Source organism: Cydia pomonella, chromosome 25 (assembly GCF_033807575.1).
Source record: "Cydia pomonella isolate Wapato2018A chromosome 25, ilCydPomo1, whole genome shotgun sequence".
Lineage (NCBI taxonomy): Eukaryota > Metazoa > Arthropoda > Insecta > Lepidoptera > Tortricidae > Cydia > Cydia pomonella.
Window position 1 is genome coordinate 11,140,694 of NC_084727.1, and position 13,721 is coordinate 11,154,414.

The 13,721-nt window shown below is 37.5% G+C and overlaps 1 protein-coding gene across 1 annotated transcript in view; it reads right to left on the reverse strand.

The window, feature by feature from the left end:
- The window catches only part of LOC133531318 (protein mahjong), a 59,949-nt gene extending 46,272 nt beyond the window's left edge, over positions 1-13,677 (reverse strand). The window contains 4 exon segments of the mRNA XM_061869453.1: positions 6,954-7,078; positions 7,963-8,100; positions 8,977-9,127; positions 13,357-13,677. Coding sequence (XP_061725437.1) covers positions 6,954-7,078; positions 7,963-8,100; positions 8,977-9,127; positions 13,357-13,454 — 512 coding nt within the window. The 5' untranslated portion in view covers positions 13,455-13,677.
- Positions 13,678-13,721: the final 44 nt, after the last annotated feature.

Below are 13,721 nucleotides of genomic sequence, written 5' to 3' on the forward strand. Positions count from 1 at the left end.
GTGTTCGTTTTCTATACTTGTCTCACGCGTTATTACCGCTTTGTGTCTAGTATTGACGTAGTTAGTAATAATGAGTAGTCGATCGGAGCGATTACGGTCCGGACGGCGACGAAATTTCGATAGTGAAGCAGAGGCGGAAGAAGTCACAGCTCCAGCTGCCAAAAAGCCGCGAAATCCACGGCCACCTAACAACAAGGAACGATTGGATCGGTTGGAGCATATGCTGGAGCAATTACTTGAACAAGGAAGGAGCAACGCACCGGAAACCGTAACGGCAGGTACGTCCAGTGGTGTAAATTTAAACCATCAACCTGTTATTGAAACTGTACCTTACCAAACAAACAACACTCTGAGGACACCCACTATGGAAATAACTACGTCCCAACCAAATGCAACCCCAAATAATGCTGTGGCATCGGCCACGCGAGTCACGCATACACCACATCAGCACAACGATTTGGATACGTCTATGAATCGCACGAGTACTTTAGTACCGCCTGTACCTACCCATTTACCTGAAACAGTTATTATTCAAGACAATGCTTTTAAGAGCACTGAAAGTCGACCTTCCGTGTTAGACTTTGGAAACAATGTCAGGTTTATCGGGAAACCCGATAACGTACCCAAATTTGATGGTAATTCCAACACTTTTTCTGTTAATGCATGGATACATCGGCTGGAGTCACTCGCAAACATCTATGGCTGGAATGAAAAGACCCTCATCTACCATATGACTGCGAATTTAGAAGGTAATGCTCTTTTGTGGTTCGGGCATCTGCAAGACATCACACTTTCCTGGACGGAATGGAAAAAAAAAACTGGAGGAATACTTCCCGGTTGGACGGGGTCTGGCAGCCAAGCTACACGACTTCGTAACTGTCACCAAACGCCAGGACGAGAGGGTAATCGACTTTTATTATAAAAAATTGTCTCAAGGTAAATTATGCCAACTTAGTGATGATATGATATGTGATGTAATAATCTTTACTTTAGGCGACCCACTGTTAAAGGCAGGAGCTCGTGGTACAGGGTGTAGGGATACGCGAAGTTTATTGACATATTTAACTGATTCCGCTGTTGATTTACCCACCCCCGCCAAAAATACTAACCCAGTTAGTGATAATAGACTTAAATGTTTCACATGCAGTCGAAGGGGTCATACGTCCGCTCAATGTAGGGACAATTTGCGATGTGGTAATTGTAGTAAGCTAGGACATCAAACAGAAAACTGTAGAATGTCTAAAAAGTGCTCTTATTGTGGTAAAGCAGGTCATAATCGAGAGGAATGTTATAGTCTTAAGAAGGCAGTAGCCCCCCCTGTTCCCCTCGCCAGTAGCACGAAACCCGAAGATAACCGCGACAAAAAGACCAAACTGTTTAACATTAAGGCAGTAGATCAGACCGATCGCAAATATTATAAAACAGTTGTTGCCAATGGACATGAACTGACTGCGTTTATTGATTTAGGCAGTGCTTGTAACACAATTACTTTATCAGCAGCTAGTAAAATTTCTTTGTCGTTCAAAACACATTCGCGTTCCACCATAATAGGATATGGTAATAAAATCACAACCCCGGAAGGCGAAGCTATGCTTAACCTAAGTGTAGATGGTATCTGTATTAATACTTCAGTTCTGGTAGTTCGGGATGATATGCAAGAAACGGATATGATTGTTGGTCGGAAATTTAGTGAACAGCCAGGGGTTTGTGCGACAAAAACAACTCATACTTTAACATTCACGATGAGTAACGATTTTGACCGGGAACTTCCATTTGCTTGCGAGGAGGCGGCAGAAATTTCTCTTTCAAAAATTGAGCTTAAGATTCCCCATGACACCGTAATAGTTCAAGGGCTAAATCGAATCATTGTTTACACAGACGAAAATGTCGATACAGAAACTAGTAGTATAAAAGTTCACCGTTCTGAACATAGGGAACTAGGTAAGGAAGTAGACATTCCAGAACAAACAACGGAAATTTTCTGCAATGTAGGTTATATTAACGTACTTAATTTGCAAACCGAACCGCTTACTATGTATTCACAACGTTGCATAGCTCGTGCACAAATAAATGAATCAAGTGAAAGTAAACAAATCAACATGGACTTAGATAGACAAGATATTTCCCGCCTAGAAAGTATATTACAAAAATATAGCCATTGTTTTGACGATTATTCCGGGCCAAATTCAAATGAATGTAACGTAGAAATGAAAATTGAACTAACAACCGAAGTACCTTTCTATCATAGGCCGTACAGAATGTCTTTTAGGGAACAAGAAGTGGTTCGCAACATTGTACAAGATCTTATTGATAAAGATGTCATCGAACCCAGTAACTCACCGTACGCCAGCCCAGTCATATTAGTTGCAAAAAAATCAGGGGAATACAGAATGTGCGTCGATTACCGTCAGCTAAACAAAATCACGAAAAAGGATCGTTACCCATTACCGGTTATACAGGATCAATTGGATAGGTTAAGTGATGACAAAGTATTTACGAAGTTAGATTTGGCGGCAGGGTACCATCAAATCAAAATGCATCCGGACAGCAAACAATATACTAGTTTCGTGACCCCATTTGGACAATTTCAGTACAAAAAAATGCCATATGGCTTAGCAAACGGGCCGTCGGTATTTCAGAGGGCAATGAATACGATGTTAGATCAATCTAGATTTGAATTTGCGACAGCATATATTGATGATATTTTGCTGGCTTCAAAATCAATTTCAGACGCATTTGTACATCTTGAAAAAACTTTAGAGCTAATAAGTAAATTTGGATTAGTGTTGCGACGTAATAAATGTTCGTTTCTAAGACCCAATATAGAGTACCTAGGACATATAATATCTCAAGGGGAAATCAGGCCTTCTTCGGATAAAGTAGAAGCACTAAACAACTTTAAAGAACCTACGAACGTTCACGACTTAAGGAGGTTTATTGGCCTTGCCAGTTATTTCCGAAAGTTTATAATGTCATTTGCTAATCGAATTGCACCCCTAACCCTTTTATTAAAAAAAAAATCAGCAATGGCAATGGAGCGATCAACAACAAAACGCATTTACAGACATTAAAACCTCATTAACTCGGGAACCCGTGCTGGCAATCTATAACCCGACATATGAAACTCAATTACACACAGATGCATCAAGTCACGGAGTAGCCGGTATTTTATTACAGAAACAACCAGATAGTTCTTTAAAACCTATAGCTTATTTTAGCAAACAAACCTCTGATACTGAAAAAAAATATCATTCATATGAGCTAGAGACCATGGCGGTGGTGCTAAGCATCAGGAAGTTTAGGGTGTATTTGTTAGGACGGCCCTTTACTGTATACACCGATTGTCAAGCACTTAGTGCTACATGGACTAAAAAAGATATGTTGCCTAGGATAGGACGCTGGTGGCTTGAATTACAATGCTTTGATTTTTCGGTACGTTACAGGCCGGGAGTGCAAATGCAGCACGTAGACGCACTCAGTCGCAGTTTCCTCCCGATACAACATATTAGTGAGGAAAACTGGGTTACAGCTGTGCAATGGGACGACCCGAAAATCCAAAACATTGTTAAAAATATCAAAAACCCCGATTATAAAGACAATTACATGGTAAAAGATAGTATTTTATATAAAAAAGTTGGTACAGAGCAAAAAATTGTAATACCTAAATCGGTTCGCTGGAGAGTAACAAAAATGTTTCACGATGATAATGGTCACCTAAATGAAAACAAAGTCATAGAACTTATCCAGCGCGAGTATTGGTTTGAAAAGTTACGAAAATTCGTAACTAAGTACGTTCGGGCGTGCATATCTTGTCAATTTGCAAAAAAGCCACCAGGTAAACAACGTGGATACTTAAATCCAATTGATAAGGATTTAATTGATATTCCATGGCACACGTGGCATATCGACCATTTGGGTCCATTTTGTTTGTCAAAAAATAAAAACAGTTACTTATTAGTCATTGTGGATGGATTCACTAAGTTTACCTGGTTGCAACCAGTACCAAATACGTGCACGATGCATGTTACAGCTACTATAAATCTACTCTCGAGGGCATTTGGATATCCGACTCGCATTATTACTGATCGCGGCAAAGCATTTACTAGCCATGAATTTGAAAGTTACTGCACCACAAAGCACATACGACACATTCTTAATGCGGTAGCCTGCCCACGAGCTAATGGGCAAGTTGAACGCTATAATCGTACAATATTACAGTCACTGATAGCTTATACTGGCGAAAAGGATGATGATGATTGGGAGCAGTATATACCACAAGTAGAAAGGGGAATTAACACTACTATTAACAGTACCACACAAAAGAGTCCCTTTGAATTAGTTTTCGGTTTTAAACCTAGATTTGAAATTGATTTACCAAATAAGGAGCAGGCGATTGTTAACTTACCTGAACTACGAGCTCATGCCCAAAATAGCACTATCGAGGCTTCTCAGAAAAGTAAGGATAGGTATGATAGGAATAGATTACCCAGTATTAACTACAAGGTAGGAGATTTAGTTCAAATACAACGTAAGATAATAAAAAAAGGCCTTACTAGTGGCAAACTTGTTGATAAATATGCAGGACCTTATAAAGTAATAAAAGTATATGATAATGATCGCTACAGGGTTACATCTTTGAATACGCGTGGTAGAAAATACAACAATGTCATTGCAGCAGATAAAATGAAAAAGTTTGTTGTACAGTATATGAGCGAGGATGAAGATGAACTCTAAATGCGTATCTATAAGTATATTATAATAAGGGTAAACACTGTAAACAGGTGATAAATAAAAACAACAACACAATATTTTTATTTAGTTTATTATCATAGCTTAATAAGAAGTAAAATGACAAAATCTGTACAAAATAATAATATTAATTCTTAACATCTATTATTATAAATAGGTATGTTTTGTGTTCATGTGCATGCATTATTAGGATTATCGAATAAAAATGTTCTTATAAGTAAATACAATTATAATTTAATCAAATATTATCACATTCCATGTAGTAGTATTTATTTTACAGATAATTCTATTTTTTTTTATATCGATTTCTATGTTACAGTATTAAATCAAATCTACAGTGCATATGTTACCATCCTGGTGTGTCCGTTGGTAATAATAAAAAAAAAATATATACATACATATAAATAATAATATATCTAATAGCATAGGTCGAGCCAGATTCTCGATCATCTATTGGATATATCACAGTCGGGTGTGTCCCATTACGTAAACATTAACTGAGTGTGTCCTGTAATGATTACGTAAAAATCAAAATATAATAACATTACGAGGTCGTAAAGTCAGGTCAGGAAAGGCCGGGCAGAATACGTCGTGTGACAATCCGTGTAAACATTTCTTAGTCACTTACACTTTCAATCAGTTGCACTTAAGCTATTCCGTGTTAATTATGTGCATCCCCACTTCATCACTTTGTAAACAGTATATTATTGTAGTTTCCAGTTTATTGATGATGATAATATCTTTCACAAATACATTTTTGATAACAAGATCACTTAACAATAAGTCTTCAGGTTTAACGTTAAGTATAAGGCACGCTTCATAAGTACCATCACTAATTAATATTGTAAATTTTAGAACTACCCTGATTATTATGGTTTTTTTTATATTGTAAAGCTTACCGGCGACTAAAGTTACTCTGATATGTAATGTTTCTCTTATTGTTGGTTTTTTTTTGTATAATTACGAGGGCGTAATTTGAATGTCAGGAAAAGCCGAGTGTTAGTTGTAAGCAAATACTATTAAGGTTATTGTAACTATGTCGTATGATGTCACTTGCCGTTAGTGTTTTCAGAATTAAATAATTCATATGACGTTAATTATTATTTTCAATTTATAAAACTTGTAACTTAAATAATTAGTAATGTGATTGATATTTCAAGTGACATCATTCGATCATTCATTCAAACTTCATTCTGTGAAGTTATTTAAGCGGCAGTTACTTGGAATCCGTCTCTTTTGCTGTTGAATTTTCAATGAATAAAGAACTAGCTGTACTTGGAGTGTCATTTAAAATTATACTCAATTAATAATGTATAAAATGTATAATTGTTGGTGCAATAAGGAATATTTACTTACTTACAATCAATTATCTTTGGTTTATAGGTATTCCGGTAAATATCATAACATTTTGTAAAATTATTTTAGGTAAATCGTAAGTTTTATGCTTTGTTTTGCAGTAACCTCAACTGGCTCACTTTGATACCCAGCCAATAAAACATTTACATTATCTAGTGGTGGTCAAACTTTAATATGATGTTATATCATTGTGTCAGTAATGTTAGTATGTATGTATGTAAACACTTTATTGGACATAAAAGCAAGTTAAAGATACAAATAAAATAAAAAAATGTTGGCAATGTACAAAGGCAAACTTATCCCTATAAGGGATCTCTTCCATCAGTAGTGTTAGTAGTAGGGTCTGTCAGCTATAGGATTAAATAGAAAAATAAAAACATGACATGCTTCACGTCGCGTACTGTGCGGTTTAAGAATTTCCTCCCGCGAACGCTTCGGCTGTGGAATGAGCTCCCTGCCGAGGTTTTCCCGAGGGGCTACAGTATGGGGTTCTTCAAAAAAGGAGTGTACAGCTTTTTAAAGGGTCGGCAACGCGCATGTAATGCCTCTGGTGTTGTAGGCGTCCATAGGCTACGATGACTGCTTACCAGCAGGCGGGCCGTATGCTTGTTTGCCACCGTCGTGGTATAAAAAAAACGTCAATGAACAGGGGCTTCTGTTTTGCCCACTACAGTTCATTCACGCTCCGTTATATGCCCAGACATGGTTATGAGTGCGCATTAGGGCAGGGCAATCTGTGACTGGATGATTTTGTCCTTATCCCTCATTTTGTCATTTTCGTTCGTTAAAACGGGACAAAACAGAACATAAGATTGCAAAGTTTTATGAATAAGACGGTTAGCACGTACCTGAAGTTGGTGGCGATCTCCTGCACCTCCATGGCGGCGGCCAGCAGCCCGGTGGCGTAGCACTGCAGCGGCTCCGCCGAGCTCGTGGCCCAGCCCACCAGCCGGTGGATCAGCGCGTCGTTGTCCTGCAACCAGACATACGTACACTCGGACATTATCCAATAATATACAAATGACAACATAAAAAACTAAAGAAAGGCAAGAGGCAGTCTTATCACAAAACAAAAACCGGACAAGTGCGAGTCGGACTCACCCACCTAGGGTTGCGGATTTTTTAGTATTTGTTGTTATAGCGGCAACAGAAATACATCATCTGTGAAAATTTCAACTGTCTAGCTATCACGGTTCATGAGATACAGCCTGGTGACAGACGGACGGACAGCGGAGTCCTAGTAGTGTCCCGTTTTACCCTTTGGGTACGGAAACCTAAAATAGTACATTACGATACAAGTGCGAAAAATAGGAAATTCGAAACGAGTGGCGATAAATTAAAACACGACCGAAGGGAGTGTTTTAAATCGACACGAGTTGCGAATTACCTATTCGCACATGTATCGTACAACGTTTTACAGTACATATGGCCCTTTAAATGTTCGACACAGTAACGTAATATGCTAATTTTCGCACTAGTGCTATAAAGTAGCACCATATGTACTGTAAAAGAATTTATGTAGAGATAATGGCATTACTACATAAAAGAAAACCTCTAAAACTAAGTTTTTCATGAAATTAGTTCATGGAAATTCCCCAAATTATAATGCCGTAAGCGATAGTAGAATAAACATAACCAAAACAACCCATAGCTGGTGAAATATGATTTTTTATTTTTCTATGATTCAGGAGGTAAACAAGCAGACGTAACGCCTAATGGTAAGCTATTACCGTCGCCCATGGACACCTGTAACACGAGAGGGGTTGCAAGTCCGTTAGCCTTTAAGATGAGAGAGGAGAGAGACGCTTTTTTCTTGAAGGACGGTTTTGTAGTGATATGTAGTAATTAAGGAATTACCTGGAACACGACGCTCATCTCCAGTCCAGGCATTAGATCTAGGGTTAGTCGACAGGCCGCCACGTTCAGCTTGTGCACGTCTCGGCCGGTGATGTTTTGGCGGGAGTAATACGTGTCGCGCACGTAGTCATTGACTAGCTGTAATGTAAACATTTACGTTATTGTGATGATTTCACTATACAAGTATGCATACTCATTGCTGTGATGGGCATAGCAGAAAATTAAATAGCAAGAACACAATTTGAATCAGTAAATAAGTCTATTTTCTACAAGTTCTCCTCATTACTCTGAAGGTAAAGTGAGAGAGAACTTTTGGTAATTAGGTAAGCTCCGTTTCGTACGCAAATGTCGTACACAACTGCATTGACAAAATGCGTGTGATCTGTGCGTAATCTGTATTAATACCTTAATTTAATGTCCAGTCGTACAGGCAATGTTATTAAAATTGAATTGAAATAAAGTATATAAACCGACCAAGTGCGAGTCAGACTCGCGTAAAGGGTTCCGTACCATTACACAAAAAACGACAAAAAAATCACGTTTGTGGTATGGGAGCCCCACTTCAATGTTTATTTTATTCTGTTTTTAATATTTGTTGTTATAGCGGCAACAGAAATACATCATCTGTGAAAATTTCAACTGTCCAGCTATCACGGTTCATGAGATAGAGCCTAGTGACAGACAAAAGACAGTGGAATCTTAGTAATAGGGTCCCGTTTTTACCCTTTGGGTACGGAACCCTAAAAATTGTAGTATTTTTGATTTTCACTGTTACACTTAGGCCAGGATTCAAGCAACTTTTTAGCCAGCCTGGCGCAGTATGGATGATCAGGTTCAAAAATTTCAAAACGCTACACTTTTTAACTAATTTTTGCAAAAATATGAAAACTGCAATTATTGAGCGTGAGCGTGAGCTGCGGTGTGCCAGCCATTCACTGAGGCTATCTATTTGCTAGTATACTTAAATTTTGGATGGTCACTTTCTATTGGAATTCAGCTGGTTCAGTCACATACCTTGGTCATGAAGGAGTCCTTCTTGAACATGACCTTGAGCGCGTGTCCGAGCGCGCACTCGGGGTCTGTCCGGGATGGGTGCCTCTCATCAAATGGGTCAGGATCTTTCTTCATGAAGTTCTCCGTTTCCGCTTCTATTATCTCCGCTATCCTGGAAGCACCATGTCTCATTTATTTATTTGAACTTAATTGTACAAATGTCCCATCCAACTAAACTGGTAATGGACAGGACATATGATGCCCTGCAAAGAAGAAAAGTGGAACAAAGAAATTACAAACTACCCTAGAGGATATAGCCGAAAGAAAGGCCCACAGTTCTGCAGGTGGGAAGATGAAATAAAGCTAACAGGGGACCGTTTTGGAGAAGAGTGGCTATGGACGGGACCCACTGGAGAGATTTAGAGGAGGCTGCAACTGTGGGATATAATTTATTTATTTAAAACTTTATTGCACAAAAGAAAAACTTAATGTACATAAGGCGAACTTAATGCCATGAGGCATTCTCTACCAGTCAACCTTAGGGCAAAGCAAAAAAGATTGTAGGCGGTGCGTTTCAACTAAAAGAAATTGTTATTGAAAGAATTAGAGTCCTAATACACAAAAATTAAAAAAAAAAACTATAATAATAACAAAAGAAATTTTATTCTATGATACAAAAATAAAATAATATAAGTTTAATTTTATTGTTAAAAATAATTGTATACTAACTCAGTAATAAAGGCTATTCTATTTATTTATTACATTACATTCACTACCATCAACCATAGGGCCAACAAAAAACATACAACTGACTACTTATGGTACTTCATAATATACTAAGATAGAAGTCAAATAATCTATGTTTTTAAGCATGGTTTTATTACCTATGACATCAAACGTCATTTTTCATTTCGGTATTATGTGTTGATTTTGTATGTCTGTTATGTTACCTGATGAAATTATATTCCTAGTTGCATAAATATAAAAAATGCTAATAAATAATAGTACATTACGATACAAGTGCGAAACATAGGAAATTACCTATTCGCACATGTATCGTACACCATTTTACAGTACATATGGCCCTTTAAATGTTCGACACAGTAACGTAATATGCTAATTTTCGCACTAGTGCGGTAAAGTAGCACCATATGTACTATAAATATTATTCTTAAATGTTTTATTTTAGATTAGTTGATAAAAGAGTAAAACCCTTATAAATAATCAGCAAAATATCTGTATTTGGTAGTTATTTTTTGTGTCTGTTATCTCACAATAAAGATAAAAACTAGAGATGTGCCGACTACGGTTTTGGCCGACTAGCCGACTAGCCGACTAGTCGGCAGTCAGGTGGCCGACTAGTCGGCCGACTAGTCGGCGTAGCCGACTATGGTCTTCGCCTAAGTTCGGGCGTAATCGGAAACGTTCGGGTCGCCTGATTCGCTGCCGCACGTGGTTGCGTTTTCATGTTTTGACTAGTTTTGTTTACCTTTCCGATTCACTTGTTGCTCCGGTGTGTTATTATTAGAAAAACATACATAACGAATCGTAATTGTTGTTTAAAAGTTTAAATAAACAAGTAGTGATCTTTATAAACATTATGACTAAAAGAAAATCACGCGTGTGGACATTTTTTGACGATGTTGAAGATGATTCAAGTAAAGTGAAGTGTAATCAATGCCAAGTACTTATTTCGCGAGGTGGACTGGGTAAATCGGCAAACACTTCGAGTATGGTGGTTTTTTTATTTTATTTCCTTATTTTTTTGGAAGATCTAGGCAGCCGACTATTCGGCTCATTTTGCCGACTAGTCGCCGACTAGTCGCCGACTATAAATGTGGCCGGATAGTCGGCTTTCCCGACTAGTCGGCGACTAGTCGGCACATCTCTAATAAAAACTAAATGAACTTTTGACTGCCACAGTCTCTATCTCCCACAACAGGTTCAGTTTGAATTGCTATTATATTATATTCTTTTAAAGTTTACTCATTTGTGTGTAAGGATGGTATTTCCACCTGCCCAATTTCTTTGTCCAAGGTGCATTGCGTTTCACTCTCTCGTTAAGCAAAATTTGAGATGCAAATACACATTATACCAAGAAATTGGACAGGTGGAATGCCATAGTTACATAAACATTAATTGTCATCATCATTACATAATATATCTAGTTGTGGCATTTAAAACATAAACCTATTATATAAGTTGATAGTATCGCTGGGTTACTGATCTCTTTTTTAACCGACTTCAAAAAAGGAGGAGGTTCTCAATTCGCTGAATGTTTTTTTTTTGTATGTATGTTACTCGATATCTTCGAGAATCGTGACCTGATTTTCAATTTTTTTTTTTATGGTCCTGTTGGCACCAAGTCGGGGTCTGATGATGGGATCTTGGAGAAATCGAGGGAACTCCTCTAATGTTATAGGTACATGTATGGCATTTTTGTTATATTTGAAGTTGGTTTTATTTTTTGTTAAGAAGTTTTATTTCAAATAAAAAATCATAAGGGCCAGTTTAGTCCGATTAAGGCTTGAACTATAGATCATTACCAATTATTAGGAGCTGAGCAATGTTCATAATAATCTTTCACTTGCGTTTAATGTCTTGATAATAAAGTGGTGTTCATTTGCTAAACCATTTTTGGCATTGACTGTAATTTGCCAATTTAAAGGTTAGGAATGCTACAGCTGGCAAGGAGTGGCTAGACCCTTTAGTCGGTCTGCCTAAAACGTAGTCTGACTAATACGCGTTATGCCTAGACCAACCGAGAAATAGTCGCACTGAGACTTAGGCCTAATGAGTTTTTGTCCAAATGCAAATATGGCACAAGAAGACTTAGGCCTCTTGCATTATTGTCCAAAAGCGAATCTGGCACAGTCAGACTTACACTTATGTATTGTTTGTATCCAAAAGCGAATCTAGCATTACTTCTCCTATAAAAGATTTTTTCTAATAATTTCTTTTCCAAAAACATTTCCTCTTAAATGTAACTAGACGGAGCCCCACTTTGCGGGGCTCCTATTTCTGGGTAGCATCTGAAGCTACCTAACGAACCTTAATAGTTAGGTTAGGTTACCTGACTAATTGTGACTTCCCTGAAAACATTACACTATCGCGTAATGGACAAACAGCTACTTAGGCTTACTGCGTTTGGGACATATTGCGAAATAGGTAATATAAGTAATAGGTCAATAGCGATTTAGACGAATAGCAAATTTCAAATGAAGTTTTGGCATTACGCGAATTAGTCAGACTACGTTTTAGGCAGACACGGACTAAAGGGGCTAGACCAAGCTAAAGACAGAGAAAACTGGATTAAACTGGAGGTGGCCTCAACCCAGATCGGGGTTCCTATCCAAGAAAAAATGATTAAACAAATCAATAGTTTAGTAAATAACTGTGATGGAAAAAAAACAGCTTTATTATTATTTGTATGTCTTATTATCTCAAGATCATGGGGTCCCGGACCTTTGGGACGTGTGGTGGGGCCGAAGCTAACAGCACAAAAGGACTTCAAGACAATTTAATCTAAAAGCAAATTATTATTAATAGGGAATGCTACTGGTTCTGAGTTTGTATGGCGAGATTCGTGAATTACCACTACTGTATTCATATAGAACACCAGTACTTCGAGCACTCCCAAGTTGGTAAGTAATCATGTGTTAAATATACTTCAAAATTTTGATTGATTGAGTACCAAAGCATTAAGTTCCACAGTACAACTAGGTATCAATTTTTTTGGATTTTGACATGAGTTTGTTGTTTGCTGTAATCATTTAAAACTTATTGCATGAAAAAGGTTTTTGAATCACAAAATGAGGGTTATCAGTGAAAGGAATAATTCAAGACAGCCAAAGATTTGTTTAAATAGGTATATACACATTAAAATCATATGGAGGTAGTTTCTACAGCAGAATCAAGAATTATTATTCAAAGAATAAAGTTCTTATAATACATTATGTAATAAATTGAATATTCTAGATTTTTCTGTACTTTAATTACACAATATGGTGTTATAAGACTTATAAGTGATATCTGCAATCTCATCAACAAGTTTTAACTTGTAAAACATACATGCTTTCGAGCAAGAAATGATTGGATATAGATGAAAATCAGGGCTGGAACAAACGGACTGCAACTTGTATGGGAACTGCACGCTGACGTCGCAGTTGGCGTGCAGTTTCCATACAAGTTGCAGTCAGGTTGCAGTCCAGTGGTTTGTATCGGGGGTATGCTATCACCATGAAGCATATGGAACTCATTTCAGTAGTTTGGCGAACATGTGGCCAGCTAGAGGAGGGTACTTGTCTCCGCGACCAAAAATAACAATCCTCACGTTGATTTCAGTTTACAATGTGCCACTTTGACGTTTGTCTCGGTACTCTGAATCTGAAGACGTCTTACCTCGTCAAAGTGGGTATAGGATCGTAGTTCGGCGTCGCGTGCTGCTCCTCCCATTGCTTCAGCAGCTCCGTGACTTCTTGGGCTGGAGCCGAATCCATTATTTTCCACAAGGACGTATCTTATTCACAAAATTATTAATTTATAACCTTGCTTACAACTGTCACGGATATGAAAAATGAAAACACTATTTGTCACACTTTCTTGTATACGGCGATTTGTGTAATTAATTTGTACATTATTTTATTTACAAGTGTATAAAATTATATATTATTTTACAATTAAATTCGTTTTATCGTAATAATCACAAACGCATTGTCTTTATACCGCGTACTTCTTTTTTTTCATATTGAATGACCCTGGAATTA